The sequence below is a fragment of the Pleurodeles waltl genome, chromosome 5 (assembly GCF_031143425.1).
Source record: "Pleurodeles waltl isolate 20211129_DDA chromosome 5, aPleWal1.hap1.20221129, whole genome shotgun sequence".
In the NCBI taxonomy this organism is placed as follows: Eukaryota; Metazoa; Chordata; class Amphibia; order Caudata; family Salamandridae; genus Pleurodeles; species Pleurodeles waltl.
Window position 1 is genome coordinate 429807002 of NC_090444.1, and position 20366 is coordinate 429827367.

General features: G+C 49.3%; 1 protein-coding gene across 1 annotated transcript in view; it reads right to left on the reverse strand.

The window, feature by feature from the left end:
- ERLEC1 (endoplasmic reticulum lectin 1) overlaps window positions 1-20366 on the reverse strand; it is a 331659-nt gene that overhangs the window by 182059 nt on the left and 129234 nt on the right. Inside the window, exon 6 of the mRNA XM_069234195.1 lies at window positions 8700-8746. Within this exon, the coding sequence (XP_069090296.1) occupies window positions 8700-8746 (47 nt within the window). The remainder of the gene's footprint in view (window positions 1-8699; window positions 8747-20366) is intronic.

Sequence of the window (20366 nt, forward strand, 5' to 3'; positions counted from 1 at the left end):
AGAGATCCGGAATCTGGGTGCCTGGTTTGTTCATGGCTCTGTGTGAGAATGTCCTGCCTGTTGGGGAGTGTTTTGTGCAAGACCACAGAGTTCGAGGAGGGTGGTGAACCATGATTGTCAACCCCACGTGGGAGCCACCTGGATGAGGGTGAAAGATGTCTGTTGGAGCTTCCGAACCATAAACAGAAGGACAGGGAGAGGAAGCAAAGCATAAGCAAATATCTCTGACCAACGTCTCCATAATACACTGCCCCTTGACTGTGGAAACCTGGAGGCAAAGTTTTAGCATTTGGCATTTTCTGCTGTGGAGAAAAAGTCCATCTCTGGTTGTCCCCCAATGCTGGAAGTAGTGATGGAGGACTTGCGGGTGAAGTTCTTACTCATGGACGTGTTGCTGCATCCTCCTGAGGAGGTGAGCAAAGTTATCGTCCACTTCGGGGAAGTATTCCTCTAAAAGATGGATCTTGTGCTGGAGAGTCCATTCCAAATGTTCTGAGCTAGGTGAGGCCTGAAGGGATCTGGTGCTCTGTTTCTGAAGATAATATAAGGCCATCATATTGGTGGTTTTGATGAGGACCACCTTGTCAATAAGGTGCTTTATTTGGGGACCTCGGGGACTGGGTTTCCACTGGCCTTGGACAGTCACATTTTGTCAACGGGCTCCCCAACTCATACGTGAAGCATCTGTTATAGTCCTCTGCTGACTGGGTCTAGGAAAGGCCATCCCTTCAACAAGTAATTGGTGTTCCACCATTGCAAAGAGTGGCAAGTTTGCCATCCGACAAACACTAGATCTTACCATTGATCCTCCACTTGAGTCCACTGGTGCGCTAAGGACTCCTGTAATGGACACATGTGCAACCTGGAACAAGGTACTATAGCAATGCATGAGGTATGTTGAGAGATAAGTCATGGCTTACTGGTGGTGGCAGATCCTTTGGGTGATCCACCTTTACCTCTGCTTTTTTAACTGTTTCCTTTGTAAGAACCTCGTAAATAGCCTCTGGGAGAGGTATTTGGCACTTGTGGCCGTTGGTATGATGTGGAGGTTTTGGAGAGATGGTCTTGGACCCTTTACCGAAGAATATGCTGCGAAAGAAGCAGTGAGGGGAAGGTGTTTGCAGGGAACCCATGCTTTACCTGTTTTAGTGCCCTCTTTAATCGTCTCTAATAAAGTACTAACCTGTGGTCCAAAAAGATGTTACCTATTGAAAGGCAGATTGACTAGGTTTTGCTGGACTTCTGGTTTGAAACTGGAGACACAAAGTCATGTGTCGTCCCCGCTTCTCCATGACATTTCGAGACGTCGAGCTCAATGGTCTTGTAATTTTCTTCAAATGAAAGGAGCGGCAAGCGTCGCAATCAGCCACGTTGTGCTTGGGGGAGAGACAAATCACAGATCTGATGGAGCTTGTACAACTTACCAATTCCAATCAAAGTGGTATTGATACATATGTGAAATACTTATTAATTTATGTACTTACCTGCAACTTGAATCTTGTGGTTCTAGAAATAAATTAACAAAATATATTTTTGCTATATAAAAAACATTTGTCTGGAGTCAAGTCTGAGTGTGTGCTTCTTCTATTGTCTGTGTGTACAACAAATGCTTTGCACTACCCTGTGATAAGCCAAACTGCTCGACCTCACTACTACAAAAGAGAGCGTTAGGATTATCTACTTTGGCCGCTGTTAAGCCTCTGGGGAACTCCTGGACTCTGTGCACGCTATATCTCATTTTGATATAGTATATACAGAGCCAGCTTTCTACACAGTCTCTGTGCTTCCGTGGACAGGGGTAACGATCTTGTGCCTCCATGCTTGTTGATATAGTTCATGGTATTGGTATAGTCTGTATGTATCAGAAATTTAGTTTTTGTTGTCTGTCGTACGAGTGGAAAGCTTTGTTCTGTATGGTGCCCAAAGCTGCTCCTAGGAATACTATATGCGCCGATGGCACAGTGGAGGATTTTAAATGGTTGATCATTAATAAGTTGTTGAATAACTTTAGGCAACATTAAGTGGTTTCCGTCGCTTGACTGGCTGACTGTGCCTTGATCAGCCAATCATGGGAATACCTAATGTCCACAACTTCAGTGCAGCCCCTACCAGAGCTAGGCATGTTGTGAAAATGTGTGACCAAAGGGAAGAACCTTGAACTGGTAATGAGTGCCGGCTACTGTAAACCTCAGGAATTTGATATTTGGGATGTTTAGGGATGTGGAAGTATGCACCTTTTAAATCTAGAGTGGTCACGTGGTCCCCGTGATTTAGGAGCCTCAAGAGGTCTGAAAGAGTGATCATATGGAAGGATTACTTTCACCGGAACTTGTTCAACTTCTGTAGGTCTAGGATGAGTTGCAGTCCCATGATTTCCTTTGGATTAGGAAAAATGGGAACAGAAACCCATTCCCTTCTGGGATGGAGGAACTCTTTCCATCGCTGCCTTCCTTAACATGATGCAGGCTTCTTGTTAAAGTGAAGATGAGGGGGGGTAGGCTCCCTTTGGGGGAGTCGTAGGCGGTCATTGAAAGAATTCCAGGGTGTGACCTTGGGAGACAAAATCTAATACCCAGTTGTCTGTTATTTTCTGCCAGTGATGAATGTAATTGGAAATATTTGCATCCACTGTTAGTAAATGACAGGGAGTAGCCGACACTCAATACAGGTCACTGCTTCCTTTTGGACTCTTTCCCTTGAAAGACCTGTTTTCTGCTAGACCCTTGTTTGTTGCAGGCTGCTGTAGATAGTGGTCTACAGGACTGCTCTTTAGAAATACGGTCTGTGTATTGTTGGTGATACTGTCGTTGAAATTGCTGGTTAAGTACTTCCATGCATGGATAGGCATCTCCCACAAACTCCCCTAAAGGGCATTTTGTGGAACTGTAAAGTACCCAGGGACCTTGCTGTCTCCATGTCAGCTTTTATTGACTGCAGTGCCTCATGTATATGTTTCCCAAAAAGGGTTTCTCCATCAAAGGCCATGTCTAATATTTTTATTTGCAAATCCGGTCTAAAGGAAGTGGATTTTAACGACCATTGGCGTCTCAGGACTGCGGCCCCTGCTATTTGACGAAACCCCGTAGACGCAATGTCCATTGCGCAGTCAATTATTTCTGAATTATTTCTTGCAGTAATCTTTTAGCGTCTGCTTTTCTGTCCTCAGGTACCAGGTCAATCAGAGCTCCGATATCCGACCACATCTGTCGGCCGTAGCGGGCTAAAGTGGCCAGAGCATTAGCCACCTGTACCATAACTGCAGACAAGAGAAAAACATTTGCCTATATTGTCCAGGTATCTGCCTTCATTGTCACGAAGAGTGCCAAAACAGGTGTAGAAGGATTTTTTTGAGCAGCATTATGCTGCTTGTGCAATAACTGAGTCCGCCTTTGGACTACTGCTTTATATACCTTGTCTACCAGAAGCAAGACTGCTGGAACTGCTGATTGGTTTTGCATGATTTTAACACCCCCCCTTCCTGCCAGATGTAATCAATGATTGGGATAGCACGCACAGATTTTCTTGCTGGCTCTTTAAAACCATACAGGAAACAGTCCGATTATTTGACGGTCACTGGAAGCTGAAATCTATTAGCAGCTCTCTCCAGTACGGTGTGAAAACCTCCTATATCATCCGGAGGAGAGTCTTCTGGGTGGGAGGCCATTAGAGATTGTGTGGGAAGTAGGTATTTGTCCCATTCTTGGTGTGAGCGATTGTCCGGGATTTCTCCTTGTTTTTTGCTAGATGATGAAGGATCCTTTGAGGGGAGCAGAAATGGTGGCTGCTGGTGTCAACCTTGGCGCCATTGGTGGAGGAATATGTTGGGGAGTTTTTGGTTAACTGCGGATGAAGAGGAGCAATGAACTGTTCTGTAGTGGCTGGCCAAGCCAGTACAGGAAATCGTGTTTAATAATCCTTTGTCTTGTATGTCCTGCAATAAAGAAAGAGGAACTTGTACGTGGTCTTGTGGTGTATGAAGTTGCTCATGATGTTGGTAATGTTCACGTGGAAGAGGAGGTCTATGAGTAAACCTGGGTTCCTGATAATATTAGTCATAAAATTGGTCATCTTCCTCTTTGTCATCTAGATCTTGGCACTTCACTCTTAGCTCAGAAATGATCTGTTCCAAATGCTGTTCCAAATGCTCCCTCATTGGCAGAGTCATCAATATCCGGCAGATGACTTGGAGGATATAAAGACACCTTACTGGGAGAGGTGTGCTCCGAGTAGGAAAGTACCATCTTTCTAGCATAGTTACCCCAACTTTTTGCCTGAGGTCAGTGTGTTTAGACTGTAGTGCACTGGGATTCTACGGACCAGGACCCCAGTGCCTGTGTTCTCTCCTCTGAATTTGGTTGCTGATGATCTTCATACCCCACAATTGGCATATGATGCAGCCATTTAAGTCCCTAGTATATGGTACTTAGGTACCCAGGGCACTTGTACACCAGGGGTCTCCTATGGGTTGTAGCATGTATTGTGCCACCCATGGGATGCCATGCAAACTGTGTCTGCAGGCCTACCATTACAGCCTGCATGAAATGGTGCCTGCACCAGTCATGGGCTTACCTTATATCCCAGTCACTGCACTTAAGACACAATAGGTCACCTCTCTTCGTAGGTCCTTCATCCCAAGGGCAGGGTGCATGTAGCTATGTATGAGGGTACCCTTGCAACAGCAGGGTACCCTTACAAACCTCAGACTCCATTCCCCGAGCTTTGTAAGTGTGTGGAAGCCATCTTAAGGTATGTAGTTGACACTGGTCAACATGAGTGGTCCAATTACATAATGGCTTCTCTGAACCTGGGCATGTTTGGTATCAAGCATGTACGGATCATGCAACTACACTGGTTCCAGGGCCAGTTGCATGATCCCCCTGTACTCTGGGGGGTTCCTTAGGCTGTGCAGCAGGGGTCTGGCTGCCAGCCCACGCTGCTGCCGACCCCAGACTCTGTTCTGCCCTCCTGCTTGTGATCCTGGCTTAAGCAGAGGAAGGCAGAACAAAGGATTTCCTGCAAGAGAGGTGTTACCACCTCTCCCCTGTGGATTAGGTGTCTAATGGCTGGGGCGGGGTGGCCTCTGAGCACCACGAGACTGCTCTGAAGGGCACATTTGGTGCCATCCTTGCATGAACTGGTTTGCACCAGTTCAGGAACCCTCAGTTCCCACTCTGGCATGAAACTGCACAAAGGACAGGGGAATGACCACCCCCTGTCCAGCTCTTCCCCTAGGGAGGCGCACAGATCTCTGGAAGTTGGCCACTTGATTCTGTCATCTTGGAAACAAGATTGGCAGAGGTCCTCGAGAACATCTAACTGGTTAGGCCAGGAAGATTATGGCCCTGTCCCCCTCTGATAGGTGGGTCACCTCAGAGTGACCAACCCCCCTTTTAGGGTTACTTAAGGGCTCCCCGGAGAATGGGTCCTCAGATTTGTCGAGCAAGACGCTACAAGGAACTCTCTGCAAGACAGCTTCTGCTCCTGGCCGCTGGAACTGCTGTTGGTCTGCTTTGGAACCGAAACAAGTCTGCTTCTGGTGGGAAGGCTCCCTTTGCAACATTGTTTCTCCAAATCCTTCAACAATTGACAACATCTAAGGCTGTACATCCACCAAGGTCACAGGGACTCTGTTTGCACCTGAAAGCATGAAGGAATCTCGCTTGAAGTGAAGGAGTCACTCTCCTGATCCGCAGGCATCTTAAGACAACGGCTGGTGGGGTCTGCGGTCCCACAGACACTGAAAGGCTCTGCATCATAGGCTGTGGGTATGTGGCCTCCTCGGGGTCCTGCTTGTCTTCTCTCAAACTTAGCAGACTGTGGGCCTCTGCTCCTGCCACTGGACTGGAACCCCTGTACACTGCAACTGTTGTTCTTGCCAAGGCTTGTTGACTCTTCCTCCAGGAGATCTTCAGGCACCAAGAAGCCCCAGCCTCCACCAGTCTCACTCAAAGATCAACCCCCTGTCCTGCAACTCCTGTGACGTGGGGCTTCTGCTTTGTTGTGCTGCTGAGGCCTCCTTGTGACCCCCTGTGTCCATTGCCTGTGGGTCACTCTTGGGGACTCCCACTATTTCTGCTGGCCTTCCTGCGTGCTGAGGGCCAGCCCTGACTCCCACTCAAGGGTAGTGTCTCCTGGACCTTGCTGGTCCCCAACACTTTGCAAATACATCTTCAGCTCCTGCTTGCATTTGCCAGTGTTTGTTGGTGACCTGGCTGGTCACTGACCCTCCTGTAATCCGGTGACCGGCAAGGGACAGCTCGTAGGCGACTCCTGGGATCTTCTGCAACTCCTGGACCCTGCAGCTGGGCTGCTTCCTCCACCGACTTGCAGGAACTTCACCTCTAGGAGGGTGGGCATTGCCACCTGCCCCACCTAAGCACTTCCAAGGTGTAGGTACCTCGAAAAGGAAAATCTACCAAAGCTAGTCTAGTAATTAAGTGCTGTAATAAAGAATTATAAATTTTTTCAACTGTGGTTCTTTCTTTTGAGTGAGTTACTGTCGGACTACTGCGGTATTGAAAGTGCTTTACACTCCTCCTGGATAAGCTTTAGCTGCTCGCCTTAGCTACCCCTAGAGACCTTTTGCTATCTGTTCACCTATTTGCTATCACCAAGGGTTGCCTGGACTCAGTATAAGGTTCCACGCCATAGGTATACACCATAAACTTGAGCCAGCGTCCTACACTCTGGACGAATAAATATTTTTGAAATGCTCATGATCATCAACGATGTCGATCTCGTCATCAAGCTTTTAAGGGCTGTCAGTGGTGGTAATGTCTTTGCTGACTAGTTGGTTGTCGACGGTATGGTCATCCAAAGTGTGGTCATCATTAACGGGCCGTCGTTGACAGTAACTTTTGTGGCATCAATGGTGCTTTAGTTGACGAGATCCTCAACAACGTAATAGATGCTAACGCAAGGGTGGAAGGCGTCATCTTTGCTCTAGTTGTTTATGCCACAGTCGACGTTAAGGTAGTACTTGTTCTTGTATCTGGTGTCGTTGACAATGTGGTTGTTGTCGCGAGCTTTAAAGCAGATTTCACATTCGACAGCTCTGAAAAGGATTTTGAAAAGTGCATACTCAACCTTTTTGGAGGAGTTGAAGGATGGGATCTACTGTGAGTAAAGTAGATTTTTTTCCTTTTCTGTCCTTGTCAGCTGTGCCTTTGACAGACTCATGATGAGACTTTAAGGCCTTTTTTTGATGTTTCAAGGCGTTTTTTGTCAGAAGACCTTTCCCCTTTTGAAAACTTCTTGTGAGAGATCGCAGAGAAGTCAGTGTCTTCATCTGAGCTGACAGTTATTGAGGTTTTTGACCTCTGTAGCCACAGCGAAAGTCTACCCTCACTATCTTTTAATGTTTTAGAAGGAAAGGTGAGACAAATTTTATGGTCTTTCACACTTATGTAGCGGGTGTAGACAGTATATCCAGTCATTATGTGGATCATCTACAGGCAGCCTCTTCTTTTCACATGAATCACAGGGTCTAACTAACCCTTTGTTAGGTGTTTCAGCCATATCAAAGAGGTAAAAGAGATGACAATGCCAGTAATTTGAGTTAAAACTGAGCAGGACTCAGGAAGACTCCCTTCACACGACATGTGGTAGAAAATCTGAAGGAATCAGCCTCTCTTGGGAGTGTTCTAGACTGGTCATAAGTCATGTTTGAACCTTTTTAAAAAAGGACATGGATATGTTAATGAAAGAGACTTCATTGCCATTAAGGCATATGGTAATGATATATATACTGCTATGTAAATGTACCGCTGGATTCCCACTTCGATGACGGGAATATTTCAAGCATGTGAACCTATGAAAGATGCAATATTATATATAGTCATTTTGAATATACTTGGTGTCCCCTGGTGGCATTCCTATCCGTCGTCCTCCCCCCTCACTCAGATATCATATCATAGGAGGTTTGGTGAAGACCCTGAGACCACCTGAGGTCCCAAAGGGAGATCCCCCTCTGACCTGGTTTGCCCACATCCAACACACACCATAACACACAGCTCCATTATCCTCACTCATGGTTTATGGTATAGGGTTCTATGGGGGAAGGGGAATTTTTGATGTGCAATTGTTATGAGGGAGTAAGACAAATCATTTGATGACAGCGCTTTGATTAAAATCTTTGATTTCAAGGAAGATGTCATTACATATTGGAAACTGTTTGTACTATTTGCACACAGATTAATATTTCTGATGTCCTCATTTTGTATTACTGCCTTTGTATAACGCTGTGCCTTATGGAAAATTCAATAAAGAGAAAAAAAAAATGTAAAGCATAGGATGTTTTTTTTAATAAAGTCTGTCACTACATATTATATACATATATATGGTGTAGTCTTAAAGAGGCGTAGAACGCAAATATGGTGCTCGATAGATTTTGCCTTGCTGAACTTTTGCAGCGAGCCACTTACTTCTTGGTTTAAAAAAAAAAAAAAAAAACACACCCACCTGAAACAAATTTAGAACACCTTCAGTAGTGCAAACACAAATAATGATTTAGCTACAATAAGAAATCAGGTAAAAGATCAGCAGGGATCACACTGGAACTTACCTTCTGGTTTGATGTGGGTATGTTATTAACAAACCTACACTTGGGCATTCATGGTCCAGTAAGTGTACGTATATGTACTGGAATATTATGCAAACGCTGATGCAGCTTCAATCAGTTAGAAGAATGCAATACTTGCCTTTTTTACTCTTTCCGACTTCTTCTCTGTTCCATCTTGCTTAGAATCTATGGGATAAAATGATAAATTAGTTTAAATTTTGTTTATTTGTAAAGGACAATACATACTGAGAGCTTTTCAAAAGGGCAGTAACAACACAAAAGGTTAAAAATGACAAACGTGGGTAGGAGTTTGTCCAGCAGTAATGCATAATGTCTTTAGTATGTATTGAATTTATCGAACAAAGAGGTGTTAAGACAACTGAATACCAAAATATGTTTGCAAAAAATATTTTTGGATGGTTAATAGATAATTCCAACACTAACAAGTGTAATGGTAGGTTTATGTGTCCGGATTCTATGTATTCAGGCGCCATGCTGCTAGACTGAGTGTTGCTGGTGCCGGGTGGAACACTTGCCCCCTGTGTATTGTGAGTAGGTCTTGTTCCCGTTTGATCTTTATACTTGTCCCTTGAACAGTTCGAGTAGGCCCGAGTACCATGCTTGTCTGGCCCATAGAGGGGCTATAAGGATGAGGTTCGTTTCTGGTCTCCTGGCCTTCTCCAGTACTTTTGGTATTAGGGGAAAATCGATGGATAGGCATAAGCAAACCTCCCTGACCAGTTTAGTGACAAGGCATTCCCTTCTGATTGGTGGTGTGGAAGCCTGGAGGTGAAGTGTTTCAATTTTTTGTTCTCTGCTGATGCGAACAGGTCGACTGATGGCGTGCCCGAAATCCTGAAAAGTTCTTCTAGGCTCCTTTGTTTTATCTCCCATTCATGTGTGCTGTTTTCTGGTCTGCTTAGTTTATCTGCTTCTATGTTGTCCTACTTGCTTAGAGTGAAAGATTTTGTACCCGTTGCATGTTCAGGTAGAACACTGTTGTTGTATTGTCTGTTTGCATTAGTACCATTTTCCCTGTAATTTGCATTTGGAATGCTTTCAGTGCCAGTAACACTGATTTCAGTTCTAGGAAACTGATATGATTTATCACATCCGTTTTGCACCATTGGCCTTGGATTTTCAGATTGTCTGTGTATGCTCCCCACCCCTTCTGGGATGCATCCATGGTGATGGTCACAGAATGAGTTGTGGTCTTGAAAGGTTTTTCATTGGTTATGTGTTTGGATGACCACTATTGGATCTCCTTTTGTATTTTTCCTATTACAGCTACTAGATCATCCCAACTCCCTGTTGTTTGTGACTGTAGGAAAGTGCCACTGTTGGCATGGTTACCCCCACCCTCCCCCAACACGTTTTGCCTAATGTTGATGCCAACTTTGAATGAAAGTGTGCTGGCACCCTGCCAACCAGGCCCCAGCACCAGTGTTCATTCCGTAAAACTGTACCTTTGTTTCCACAATTGGCACAGCCCTGGCACACAGTTAAGTCCCTTGTAAAAGGTACCCATGGTACCAAGGGCCCTGTGGCCACAGAAGAACTAAGGGCTGCAGCATGAATTATGCCACCCTAGGGGACCCCTCACTCAACACATGCACACTGCCTTGCAGCTTGTGTGAGCTGGTGGGGAGAAAAAGACAAAGTCGACATGGCACCCCTCTCAGGGTGCCAGGCCTACAAACCACTGCCTGTGGCATAGGTAAGTCACCCCTCTAGCAGGCCTTACAACTCTATGTCAGGGTGCACTATACCACAGGTGAGGGCATAGCTGCATGAGCTATGTGTCCCTACAGTGTCCAAGTCAATTCTTAGACACTGTAAGTGCAGTGTAGCCATATTGAGTATATGGTCTGGGAGTTTGTCATTACGAAATCCACAGCACCATAGTGGCTTCACTGAATATTGGGAAGTCTGGTATCAAACTTCTCAGCACAATAAATGCACACTGATGACTGTGTTGGATTTATTGAAAAAGGCATACAGAGAGCATCTTAGAGATGCCCCCTGTATGTTAGCCCAACTGCTAGTGCAGGACTTTCCAGTCTGTGCCAGCCTTCCACTTTCAGACAAGTTTCTGACCACATGGGGTGAGTGCCTTTGTGCACTCTTTGGTCAAAAACAAAGCCTGTCCTGGGTGGAGGTGCTTTCCCACTCCAGGAACTGTAACACCTGGCGGTGAGCCCCAAAAAGTTCAAGCCTCGGTTTACAGTGCCCCAGGGTTAGTGGAGATGCCCACCCTCTGGACAAAGCCCCACTTTTGGCGGCAAGTCCGGTGGGAAAATTAGGGAAAACAGGGAGGTGTGACCACCCTAGCCAGGACCACCCCTAAGGTGTTCAGAGCTGAGGCGACCCCCTTCCTGCAGAATCCCCCATCTTGGTTTGGAGGACAAGGACCAATAGGGATAGGAATGTGCCCTTTTCCCCAAAGGGAGTGGATACAAGGAGGGTGAAGCCACTCTCAGGGACAGTAGCTATTGGCTACTGCCCCCTGACCCTAACACACCCCAAAATCTAGGATTTAAGGGCCTTCCTGAACCCAGCTCACCAGATTCCTGCCAACCTACAAGGAGTACTGCTAAGCTGAAACCACCAGCAGAAAAGAAGGAAGCCGACAACTGCTTTGGTCCCAGCCCTACCGGTCTGTCTCCTGCTTCAAAGAACCTGCAAAACGACCAGCGACGCATCCAGCGGGACCAGCGACCTCTGCCACCTAAAAGGACCAAGAACTCAAGAGGACATCGGCTCTGTCTAAAGAAAACCTACAACCAAGGACTCTCACCTCACTCAGGATGCGAAAGTCTTACACCTGTGTGGCCGACGCCCATGGCCCATGTCCAAGTGGTCTACTTTGCAAGAGAGGGTCCCCAGGCGATTGCTAGTAAGTGCCCTGTCTGGGTTGACTTCTCCACCCCTCCACGATGACTGCAGCAGAGGGAATCCCAAGGATCAACCCCCCCTCCACCTCCCCCCCCAACCGCGAACTCTAGGACACTGTACCCGCATCCTCCCGGCCTTGGAGAAACCAAACCCCGGTGCCTCATCGTTCAGCAGACGGCCCTCCTCCTTGTCCAACCTGTGGTGTGCCCAAGACAACCTCCTCTGTCCCCCCCCCCCCCCCCCCCACGTCACTGCCTGCAGCCTCTGAGTGACCACCGGGGTCTCCTCACAGACCAGCATTGGAAACCCAACGTCCTGTTTGCACCCTGCACCTGGCCGCCCCTGAACCACTGAGGGTGTGTCTGATCCCCCAGTGGACTACCTAAAACCCGGCGACTGAGACTGTAAGTGTTGTACTTACTTGTAAACAGATCTAACTTTTCTTCCCCCCAGGAACTGTTTTAAAAATGCAGTGTGTCCATTTTTAAAATAACCTTTTGCCAATAATTCAGAAACTGTATTACCTATTTCAAACAAAGTACTGTTGATACCTGTGTGAAATACGAAACTTTTAAGGTACTTACCTGCAACTTGAATCTTGTGGTTCTAAAAAATAAACTAAGAAAATATATTTTTACAACAAAAAAAACATTGGTCCGGAGTTAAGGCATTAAGTGTGTGTGCTTCTTCTATTTTCTGTGTGTGTACAACAAATGCTTTGCAGTACCCTCTGATAAGTCTAACTGCTCGACCACTTTACCACAAATAGAGCATTAGTATTATCTATTTTTGTCTCTGTCAAGCCTCTGGGGAACTCCTGGACTCTGTGCACATTATATCTCATTTTGATACAGTATATACAGAGCCAGCTTCCTACAGTGACCAATTGTTGGTTAGCCATTCCTGGAATCGTCACATGTGTAGTCTCGCATGTGATATGAAAGGGATGCAAGATGCCATTTTCATTACTGTCCTCACTGTCCGAGATTGCCGCTTCTGCCAAAGGCGAGTTTGTTCTGCGATTTCCAGTATTCTCTTTTGGGAAGGGTAAGCATGTGCTCTCCTCGCATCGAGTCTGGCTCCTAGGAAGATTTTTTTTTCTTGTTGTGGTGGTGATGATTTTTTGTGGTTTATACTGAACCCAAGCTCTTGTAGGGTTGTGAGAACTGTTTCGGTGTCTGACATTTCTCCTTTGTATGTGCCCTTATAAGCCAGTCATCCAGGTAGGGGTACACATGAACTCCCTTTCTTCTTAGGAATGCTGCAACTGTTGCTAAGCGTTTTGTGAAAACTCTTGGTGCTGATTTTAATCCGAATGGTAAGATCTTGAATTCATAGTGCACTCTTTTGAGCACAAATCTCAGGTATTTGTGTGCCTGATTTATTGGTATGTGCTGATAGGCATCCTGGAGGTCTATGGTTGCCATGTAATCACCTCTTTGCAGGAGTGGTATTACCTCCTGATGTGTTGTCATCTTCAAATGCTGAGTGCGAATGAATCCGTTTATGAACCTGAGGTCTAGGATTGGACTTAGTGTAAGGTCTTGTTTTGGCACCAAGAAGTAGGGTGAGTAATTTCCCTTCTTTAATTCGCCCTTCGGTACTTTTTCTACTGCCCGTTTTAGGAAGAGTTCCTTCACCTCCCTCTTTAAAAGCTCTGTGGTCTGATATTTTTTCTTTTCTGGTGGATTTGGTGGTAGCTTTAAGAGTTCTATACGGAAGCTGTGGCATACCACGGTCAGTACCCAACTGTCTGTGGTCATTTTCTCCCACTGTTGTGGGTACAGAGCTATTCTGTCCCCTACCAGTGTTGTGTAGGGGCGTGAGGGCATTCAAGAGTCACTTGGTTGTTCCCCTAAACTCTTGGGTGTTCGGCCCCTTGCTCTCCCTCTGCCTCGAAAGGGCTGTCTGGCGGGGGAATGCCATTGTTGGTACCCAGTTTCTGGCTGCCCTCGTAGGTACTCCCCTGTGTTGATTTCTGTTTTTGTCCAGAGTTAAAAGCTCCACTTCTTATGGGTCTTCTTATGTTACTCCCTCGCCTGAAGTTACCTCTGAATTGTAGTGCCCCCATAGCCTTGGCTGTATCGTTATCCATTTTGATTTGATGTAAGGACACGTCCACTTCGTGGCCAAAGAAGGCCTCTCCAGTGAAGCGCGTGCTGATTATGGAGGACTACTCTTCGGGTTTGAAGCCGGATATCCTCAGCCATGTGTGCCTTATGAGTGTTGTCTCCCTGCACATTTGCATGTTAGATTTGTCTGCGGCGTCCAGAGCAGATTTCAAACATGCATTGGCAATGGTTTTTCCTTCTTGTATAATCAATCGCCTTTGCCCTCTTCTTATTTCCTTCTGGGAGTTTTTTCACGAGTTCCTCAATTTCGTCCCACTGCTGGTGGCCGTGTCTGTTTAGGAGAGTGCTGGAGTTGGCTATATGCCACTGTGTTGCTGCTTCTCTTTCCATCTTCCTACCCACCATGTCCAGTCTCTTGCTTTCTCTTTCTGGAAGGAGGCCTGTGGAGGAGTGTGCACTGCTCCTCCTTCTTGCTGTTGTGACTATACTGGAGTCCGCCAATGTGTCTCCCTGAATGCATTTTGGGGTCCTTTGGAGAGGGTTTGTACTTCTTTTCTACCCTCTTGGCTGCTGCAGGTTGCCTGAAGGCCTCCTTACTGGGCCCAGTATGCTAGGTAAAATGGGTAGGAATAGATACCCCTTGCATGAAGGCTTGAGGGTTTCCAGTGGGAAGCAGGAGTCCCCTTTCTCTTCTTCCAGGGGTACCCAATGTGATCTGCTGCCCTCTTCACTAGGCTGTTGTAGCATGTGATATCGTCGGGGGGGGGGGGCCAAGGCTTCGATGAGTAGCTGTCTACCGTCTCTTCTCGGCTCTCTGTTTCAAGGTCATTCCAATTGTCCTCGAAACTCCCTGTGGCTTACTCTTCCTCGGGTTCACAGAACCCCTCCTCTCCCTCTTCATGTGTTTCAGGGGTTGCCGGGGCTTCGAGGGAGGTTTCTTCCTCTTCAGAGTCCGCGTCCATTGAGGCCATTGAGGGCTTGGGTGGAATTCAAAATAGTTTTAGTGTACCATCAAACTCTTTCTTTACAGGAGTAGCTGCCATTCCAGCCTCCTGAGAAGGCCTCTTTTATTCCACTTCCAATGCCTCTTTGACGTCTCGTTATGTCGAGGTCGTCTTTTCAGCGTAAGTTCCCCCAATGGCTTCGGGGTGTCTTTCCTCGATGGTTTTGGGGTCTCTTTTGTCAAGTGAGGTCTCGCCTGTTTCGGTGGCCGACCCTCTTCGGTATCCCCGGTCTGGGATCCGTGAGGGATCTCTCACTTGTAGCTGACTCTCAATCGTAGTTTCTTGGACGTTGGGGCTGCCTTGTGATATCTTTTCTCTGGGATTTTCTCCTCCGAGCTTTTTGATGCCTTTTTTACTTTTTTTATTTTTATTTTTTTAACCATTTTGGGTTTCTTTTCGACGTCCTTTGTCATCTTCTTTTGCAGATGTTTTTTCTCGGTGTCTCCCTCGAGGAGTTCGACGTCCGACCCTCTGTGACATCCAAACCGCTTGCTCTTCCTGGTCGCTGGATAGGCCTAACTCCTTCAGCAACTCATGGAGCTTTTGGCTTAGCATTGTCCCTTCCTCTGTTTTAGACACGCTTTAAGTGTCTTTGGGACATATGCGGCACAGGCTTTGCAGCCCTCATCTCTGTGAACTCTTGGGAGGCAGAGGTTGCAGACCTTGTGCGGGTCGCGCTGGGCAAACTTAAATCAAATCAAATCATTAACATTTATAAAGCGCGCTACTCACCCGTGCGGGTCTCAAGGCGCTAGGGGAAAGAGGGGGTTACTGCTGCTCGAAAAGCCAGGTCTTTAGGAGTCTCCGGAAAGCGGAGTGGTCCTGGGTGGTCCTGAGGCTGGTGGGGAGGGAGTTCCAGGTCCTGGCCGCCAGGAAGGAAAAAGATCTCCCACCCGCCGTGGAGCGGCGGATGCGAGGGACGGAAGCGAGTCCGAGGCCAGAGGAGCGGAGGAGGCGGGTTGGAACGTAGAAGCGGAGGCGTCGGTTGAGGTATTCCGGTCCCTTGTCGTGGAGGGCTTTGTGTGCGTGGGTGAGAAGTCGAAAGGTGATCCTTTTGCTGACTGGGAGCCAATGCAGGTGTCTCAGGTGTGCGGAGATGTGGCTGTTGCGGGGTACGTCGAGGATGAGGCGGGCCGAGGCGTTTTGAATGCGTTGCAGGCGATTTTGGAGTTTGGCTGTGGTCCCAGCGTAGAGGGTGTTGCCGTAGTCCAGGCGGCTCGTGACGGGGGCGTGGGTCACGGTTTTTCTAGTGTCAGCGGGGATCCAGCGGAAGATCTTGCGGAGCATGCGGAGGGTGAGGAAGCAGGCGGAGGACACGGCGTTGACTTGCTTGGTCATGGTGAGAAGAGGGTCCAAGATGAAGCCGAGGTTGCGGGCGTGGTCTGCGGGGGCCGGTGCGGTGCCGAGGGCCACCAGGAGTCGTCCCAGGCGGACGGGGTGTTGCCGAGGATGAGGACTTCCGTTTTTTCAGAGTTCAGCTTTAGGCGGCTGAGCCTCATCCATTCGGCGACGTCCTTCATACCCTCTTGTAGGTTGGTCTTGGCGCTGGCGGGGTCCTTAGTGAGGGAGAGTATAAGTTGGGTGTCGTCGGCTTAGGAGGTGATAATGATGTCGTGCTTGCGTACGATGTTGGCGAGGGGGCTCATGTAGACATTGAAGAGTGTCGGGCTGAGTGATGAGCCTTGGGGTACGCCGCAGATGATCTCGGTGGGTACTGAGCGAAACGGAGGGAGGTAAACTCTTTGGGAACGGTTTGAGAGGAAGGAGGCGAACCAGTCCAGGGCCTGGCCTTGGATCCCGGTGGAGCGGAGGCGGGTGATTAGGGTGCGGTGACAGACGGTGTCGAAGGCAGCCGAAAAGTCGAGGAGAATGAGGGCGACTGTTTCACTGTTGTCCATGAGGGTTCTGATGTCGTCTGTGACTGAAATGAGGGCGGTTTCCGTGCTGTGGTTGGTTCGGAATCCGGTTTGTGAAGGGTCGAGCAGGTTGTTGTTTTCCAGGAAGGTGGTCAGCTGTTTGTTGACGGTCTTCTCTATTACCTTGGCTGGGAAAGGCAGGAGAGAGATGGAGCGGAAGTTTTGTCAGGTCGCTCGGGTCAGCCGTAGGTTTCTTTAGTAGGGCGTTGACTTCGGCGTGTTTCCAGCATTCGGGGAAGGTAGCAGAAGAAAAAGAAGAGTTGATGACGGCCTGGAGGTGCGGGGCGATGATGTCGTCGGCTTTGTTAAAGATGAAGTGAGGGCAGGGATCCGAAGGGGCGCCGGAGTGGATAGAGTTCATGGTGGATTTGGTTTCTTCCGTGTTGATGTGGGTCCAGTTGTTGAGGGTGATGGTCGGGGGTGCGGGTTCGGTGGTGTTTGGTTGGGTCTGGTGTCCGAAGCTGTCGTGGAGGTTGCTGATCTTGCGGTGGAAGAAGGTGGCGAGGGATTCGCACAAATCCTGTGAGGGCGTGACGGCGTTGGCGAACTCCTTGACGATGCTGAAGAGTTCTCTGCTGTTGTGGCTGTTTTTGTCCAGTCTGTCGGTGAAAAAGTTCCTTTTAGCAGCGCGGATCAGGCGGTGGTGTTCGCGGGTAGCGTTCTTGAGGGCGGTCATGTTGTCAGCGGTGTGGTCCTTGCGCCAGGCCTTCTCGAGAGCGCGACAAGTTTTCTTTGATTCTTTGAGGGTGTCAGAGAACCAGAGAGGTTTTTTGGTGTTGGTCTGTCGATGCGTGCGTTTGAGGGGAGCAAGGTTGTCTGCGCAGTTGGAGATCCAGTTTGTGAGGCTGAGGGCTGCGTCGTTGGGGTCGGTGGTGAGGGTGGGTTGGTTGGCGGCGAGTGCGGAAAAGAGTTGCTCTTCGGGGATCTTGTTCCACTGTCGACGAGGGATGGGTTGAGTGCGGAGGTGGCGGGTCTCGCGTCGGAATGTGAAGTGGACACAGCTGTGGTCGGTCCAGTGTAGAGCGGAGGTGTGGCTGAAGAAGATGTGTTTGCTGGCGGAGAAGATAGGGTCGAGCGTGTGTCCGGCGATGTGGGTGGCGGTGTTCACCAGTTGTTTGAGGCCGAGGTTGGCGAGCAGGGTGGTGGTGTTGGGGTCGTTGTTTTGTTCCAGATGAAAATTGAGGTCGCCTAGGAGGATGTAGTCCGGTGAGGCGAGGGCGTGCGGGGAGATGAAGTCGGCGATGGCGTCGCTGAATGGGGCGCGCGGTCCGGGAGGACGGTAGACGAGGGATCCTCTGAGGGTGGTCCTCGGGTCAGTGCGAATCTGAAAATGCAGGTGTTCAGCGGCGAGAGGGGTGTCTTCGGTGGAGGTGGTGACGCTGATGGAGTCTTTGAAGATGATGGCGATACCTCCTCCTACTTGGTTGGTGCGGTCTTTTCTGGAGATCTTGTAGCCTTCGGGGATGGCGGTGGCGATGTCTGGAGCAGAGGAGGCGTTCATCCAGGTCTCCGTGATGAAGGCGACGTCCGGGGCTGTGGAGTCCAGGAGGACCCAGAGTTCAACGGCGTGCTTGTGAACGGAACGAGCGTTGACCAGGATGCACTTGAGGTGGTTGATGGCGCGTGGGCTTGTGGTCGTGGTAGTTGCATGGTGGAAGATGCGTTTGCAGGAGTTGCAGGCGAAGGGTCCATGGGTGCGTTTGGGGTGAGCTTGGAAGCAGGTGTTGGAGCGTCCTGGGTTGAGGGCGTGGAGGGTGGTGGGGTCGTAGCGGATCAGCGGGGCTTGGGAGAGCTGGGGACCAGGGGTCGTGGCGCTGGGCGCGGGCCAGGCGCGGACTGGCAGCCATATGAGGTAGGAGGGAGGGGGGGGGGGGAGGGGTCAGCTGGGGGGGAGGGGTCAGCTGGGGGCGAATGGGAGCTGGGGGGCGGGGGCGTGCAGGAGGTCGCGGCGGGAAAGCGCGAGGGAGGGGGGGACAGGTAGAGTGAGAAGAGCTGGGCGAGGGGGGTTTAAGGGTGGAGGGGGGTGAGTGTTAGGAGGTTTAGGAGATTAGGGAGAAAGATAGGAGTAGGGTTGTGAAGATAGGGGAGGGGGGGTTGTAGAGGTGGGTGAGGGTGAGAGGTAGAGTGAGAGGATAGGAAGATAGGTAATAGAGGGGGTGGCGGGAAGGGGGTGAGAGATAGAGAAAAGATAGAGAAAATAGATGGTTAGAGAAATCGATAGATAGAGAAATAGATAGATAGGAGGAGGTGGAGAGTGAGGGAGTTAGATAGTGGGATAGAGAGATAGGTAGATAGGAGGAGTGAGGGAGGTAGATAGCGAGCGGGTTAGATAGGGGTGATAGAGAGGGGGGAGGCGAGTGAGGGAGGGGGATGAGGCAGGAGGGCAGGCGCGGGGAGAAGAAGACGGAGGAGGCAGAAGAGCCGAAGGCAGAAGATAGAAGATAGAAGAACGGGAGAACGGGAGAACGGGAGAACGGGAGAACGGGAGAACAGAAGACCAGGAGAACAGAAGACCGGGAGAACAGAAGACCAGGGGAACAGAAGAACACAGAAGAACACAGAAGAACACAGAAGAACACAGAAGAAGATACAGAAGAACACAGAAGAAGATACAGAAAACGAAGAACAGAAGGCAGAAGACCACAGAAGAAGATGAGGAAGAAGTGAAAGAAGAGAAGAAGAGTGAAGACGGGGAAAAGAAGAGTACAGAAGAAGATTACAGACGAGGAGCAAGAACAGAGAAGAAGAAAAGAAGAAAAGAAGCAGGAGAGAGGGTGAGTAGCGCGGGGCAGAGCGAGGGGCTGGGAGGTGGGGGGTACTTACTGTGAGGTGGGTCTCAGGAACTCAGGAACCTGGAGGAGCTGGAGGAGCTGCAGCGGCAGGGGGAGCGACCTACCCTTGGGTCAAGGGTCGCTACCACTGTCGCGCAGCGGGCACCATATGAGGTGGGAGGGGTCAGCTGGGGGCGAATGGGAGCTGGGGGGCGGGGGCGTGCAGGAGGTCGCGGCGGGAAAGCGCGAGGGAGGGGGGGGACAGGTAGAGTGAGAAGAGCTAGGGGAGGGGGGTTTAAGGGTGGAGGGGGGTGAGTGTTAGGAGGTTTAGGAGATTAGGGAGAAAGATAGGAGTAGGGTTGTGAAGATAGGGGAGGGGGGGTTGTAGAGGTGGGCGAGGGTGAGAGGTAGAGTGAGAGGATAGGAAGATAGGTAATAGAGGGGGTGGCGGGAAGGGGGGAGAGAGAGAAATAGATAGAGAAAATAGATAGATAGAGAAATCGGTAGATAGAGCAATAGATAGATAGAGAGATAGGTAGATAGATAGGAGGAGGTGGAGAGTGAGGGAGTTAGATAGTAGGATAGAGAGATAGGTAGACAGGAGGAGTGAGGGAGGTAGATAGCGAGCGGGTTAGATAGGGGTGACAGAGAGGGGGGAGGCCAGTGAGGGAGGGGGATGAGGCAGGAGCAGGAGGGCAGGCGCGGGGAGAAGAAGACGGAGGAGGCAGAAGAGCCGAAGGCAGAAGATAGAAGACAGAAGAGCAGAAGAGCAGAAGAGCAGAAGAAAGGAAGACCGGAAGAACAGGAGACCAGAAGAACACAGAAGAAGATACAGAAAACGAAGAACAGAAGGCAGAAGACCACAGAAGAAGATGAGGAAGAAGAGAGAAGACGGGGAAAAGAAGAGTACAGAAGAAGATTACAGACGAGGAGCGAGGAGGAAGAACAGAGAAGAAGAAAAGAAGCAGGAGAGAGGGTGAGTAGCGAGGGGCTGGGAGGTGGGGGGTACTTACTGTGAGGTGGGTCTCAGGAACTCAGGAACCTGGAGGAGCTGGAGGAGCTGCAGCGGCAGGGGGAGCGACCTACCCTTGGGTCAAGGGTCGCTACCACTGTCGCGCAGCGGCTGCCATATGAGGTAGGAGGGGTCA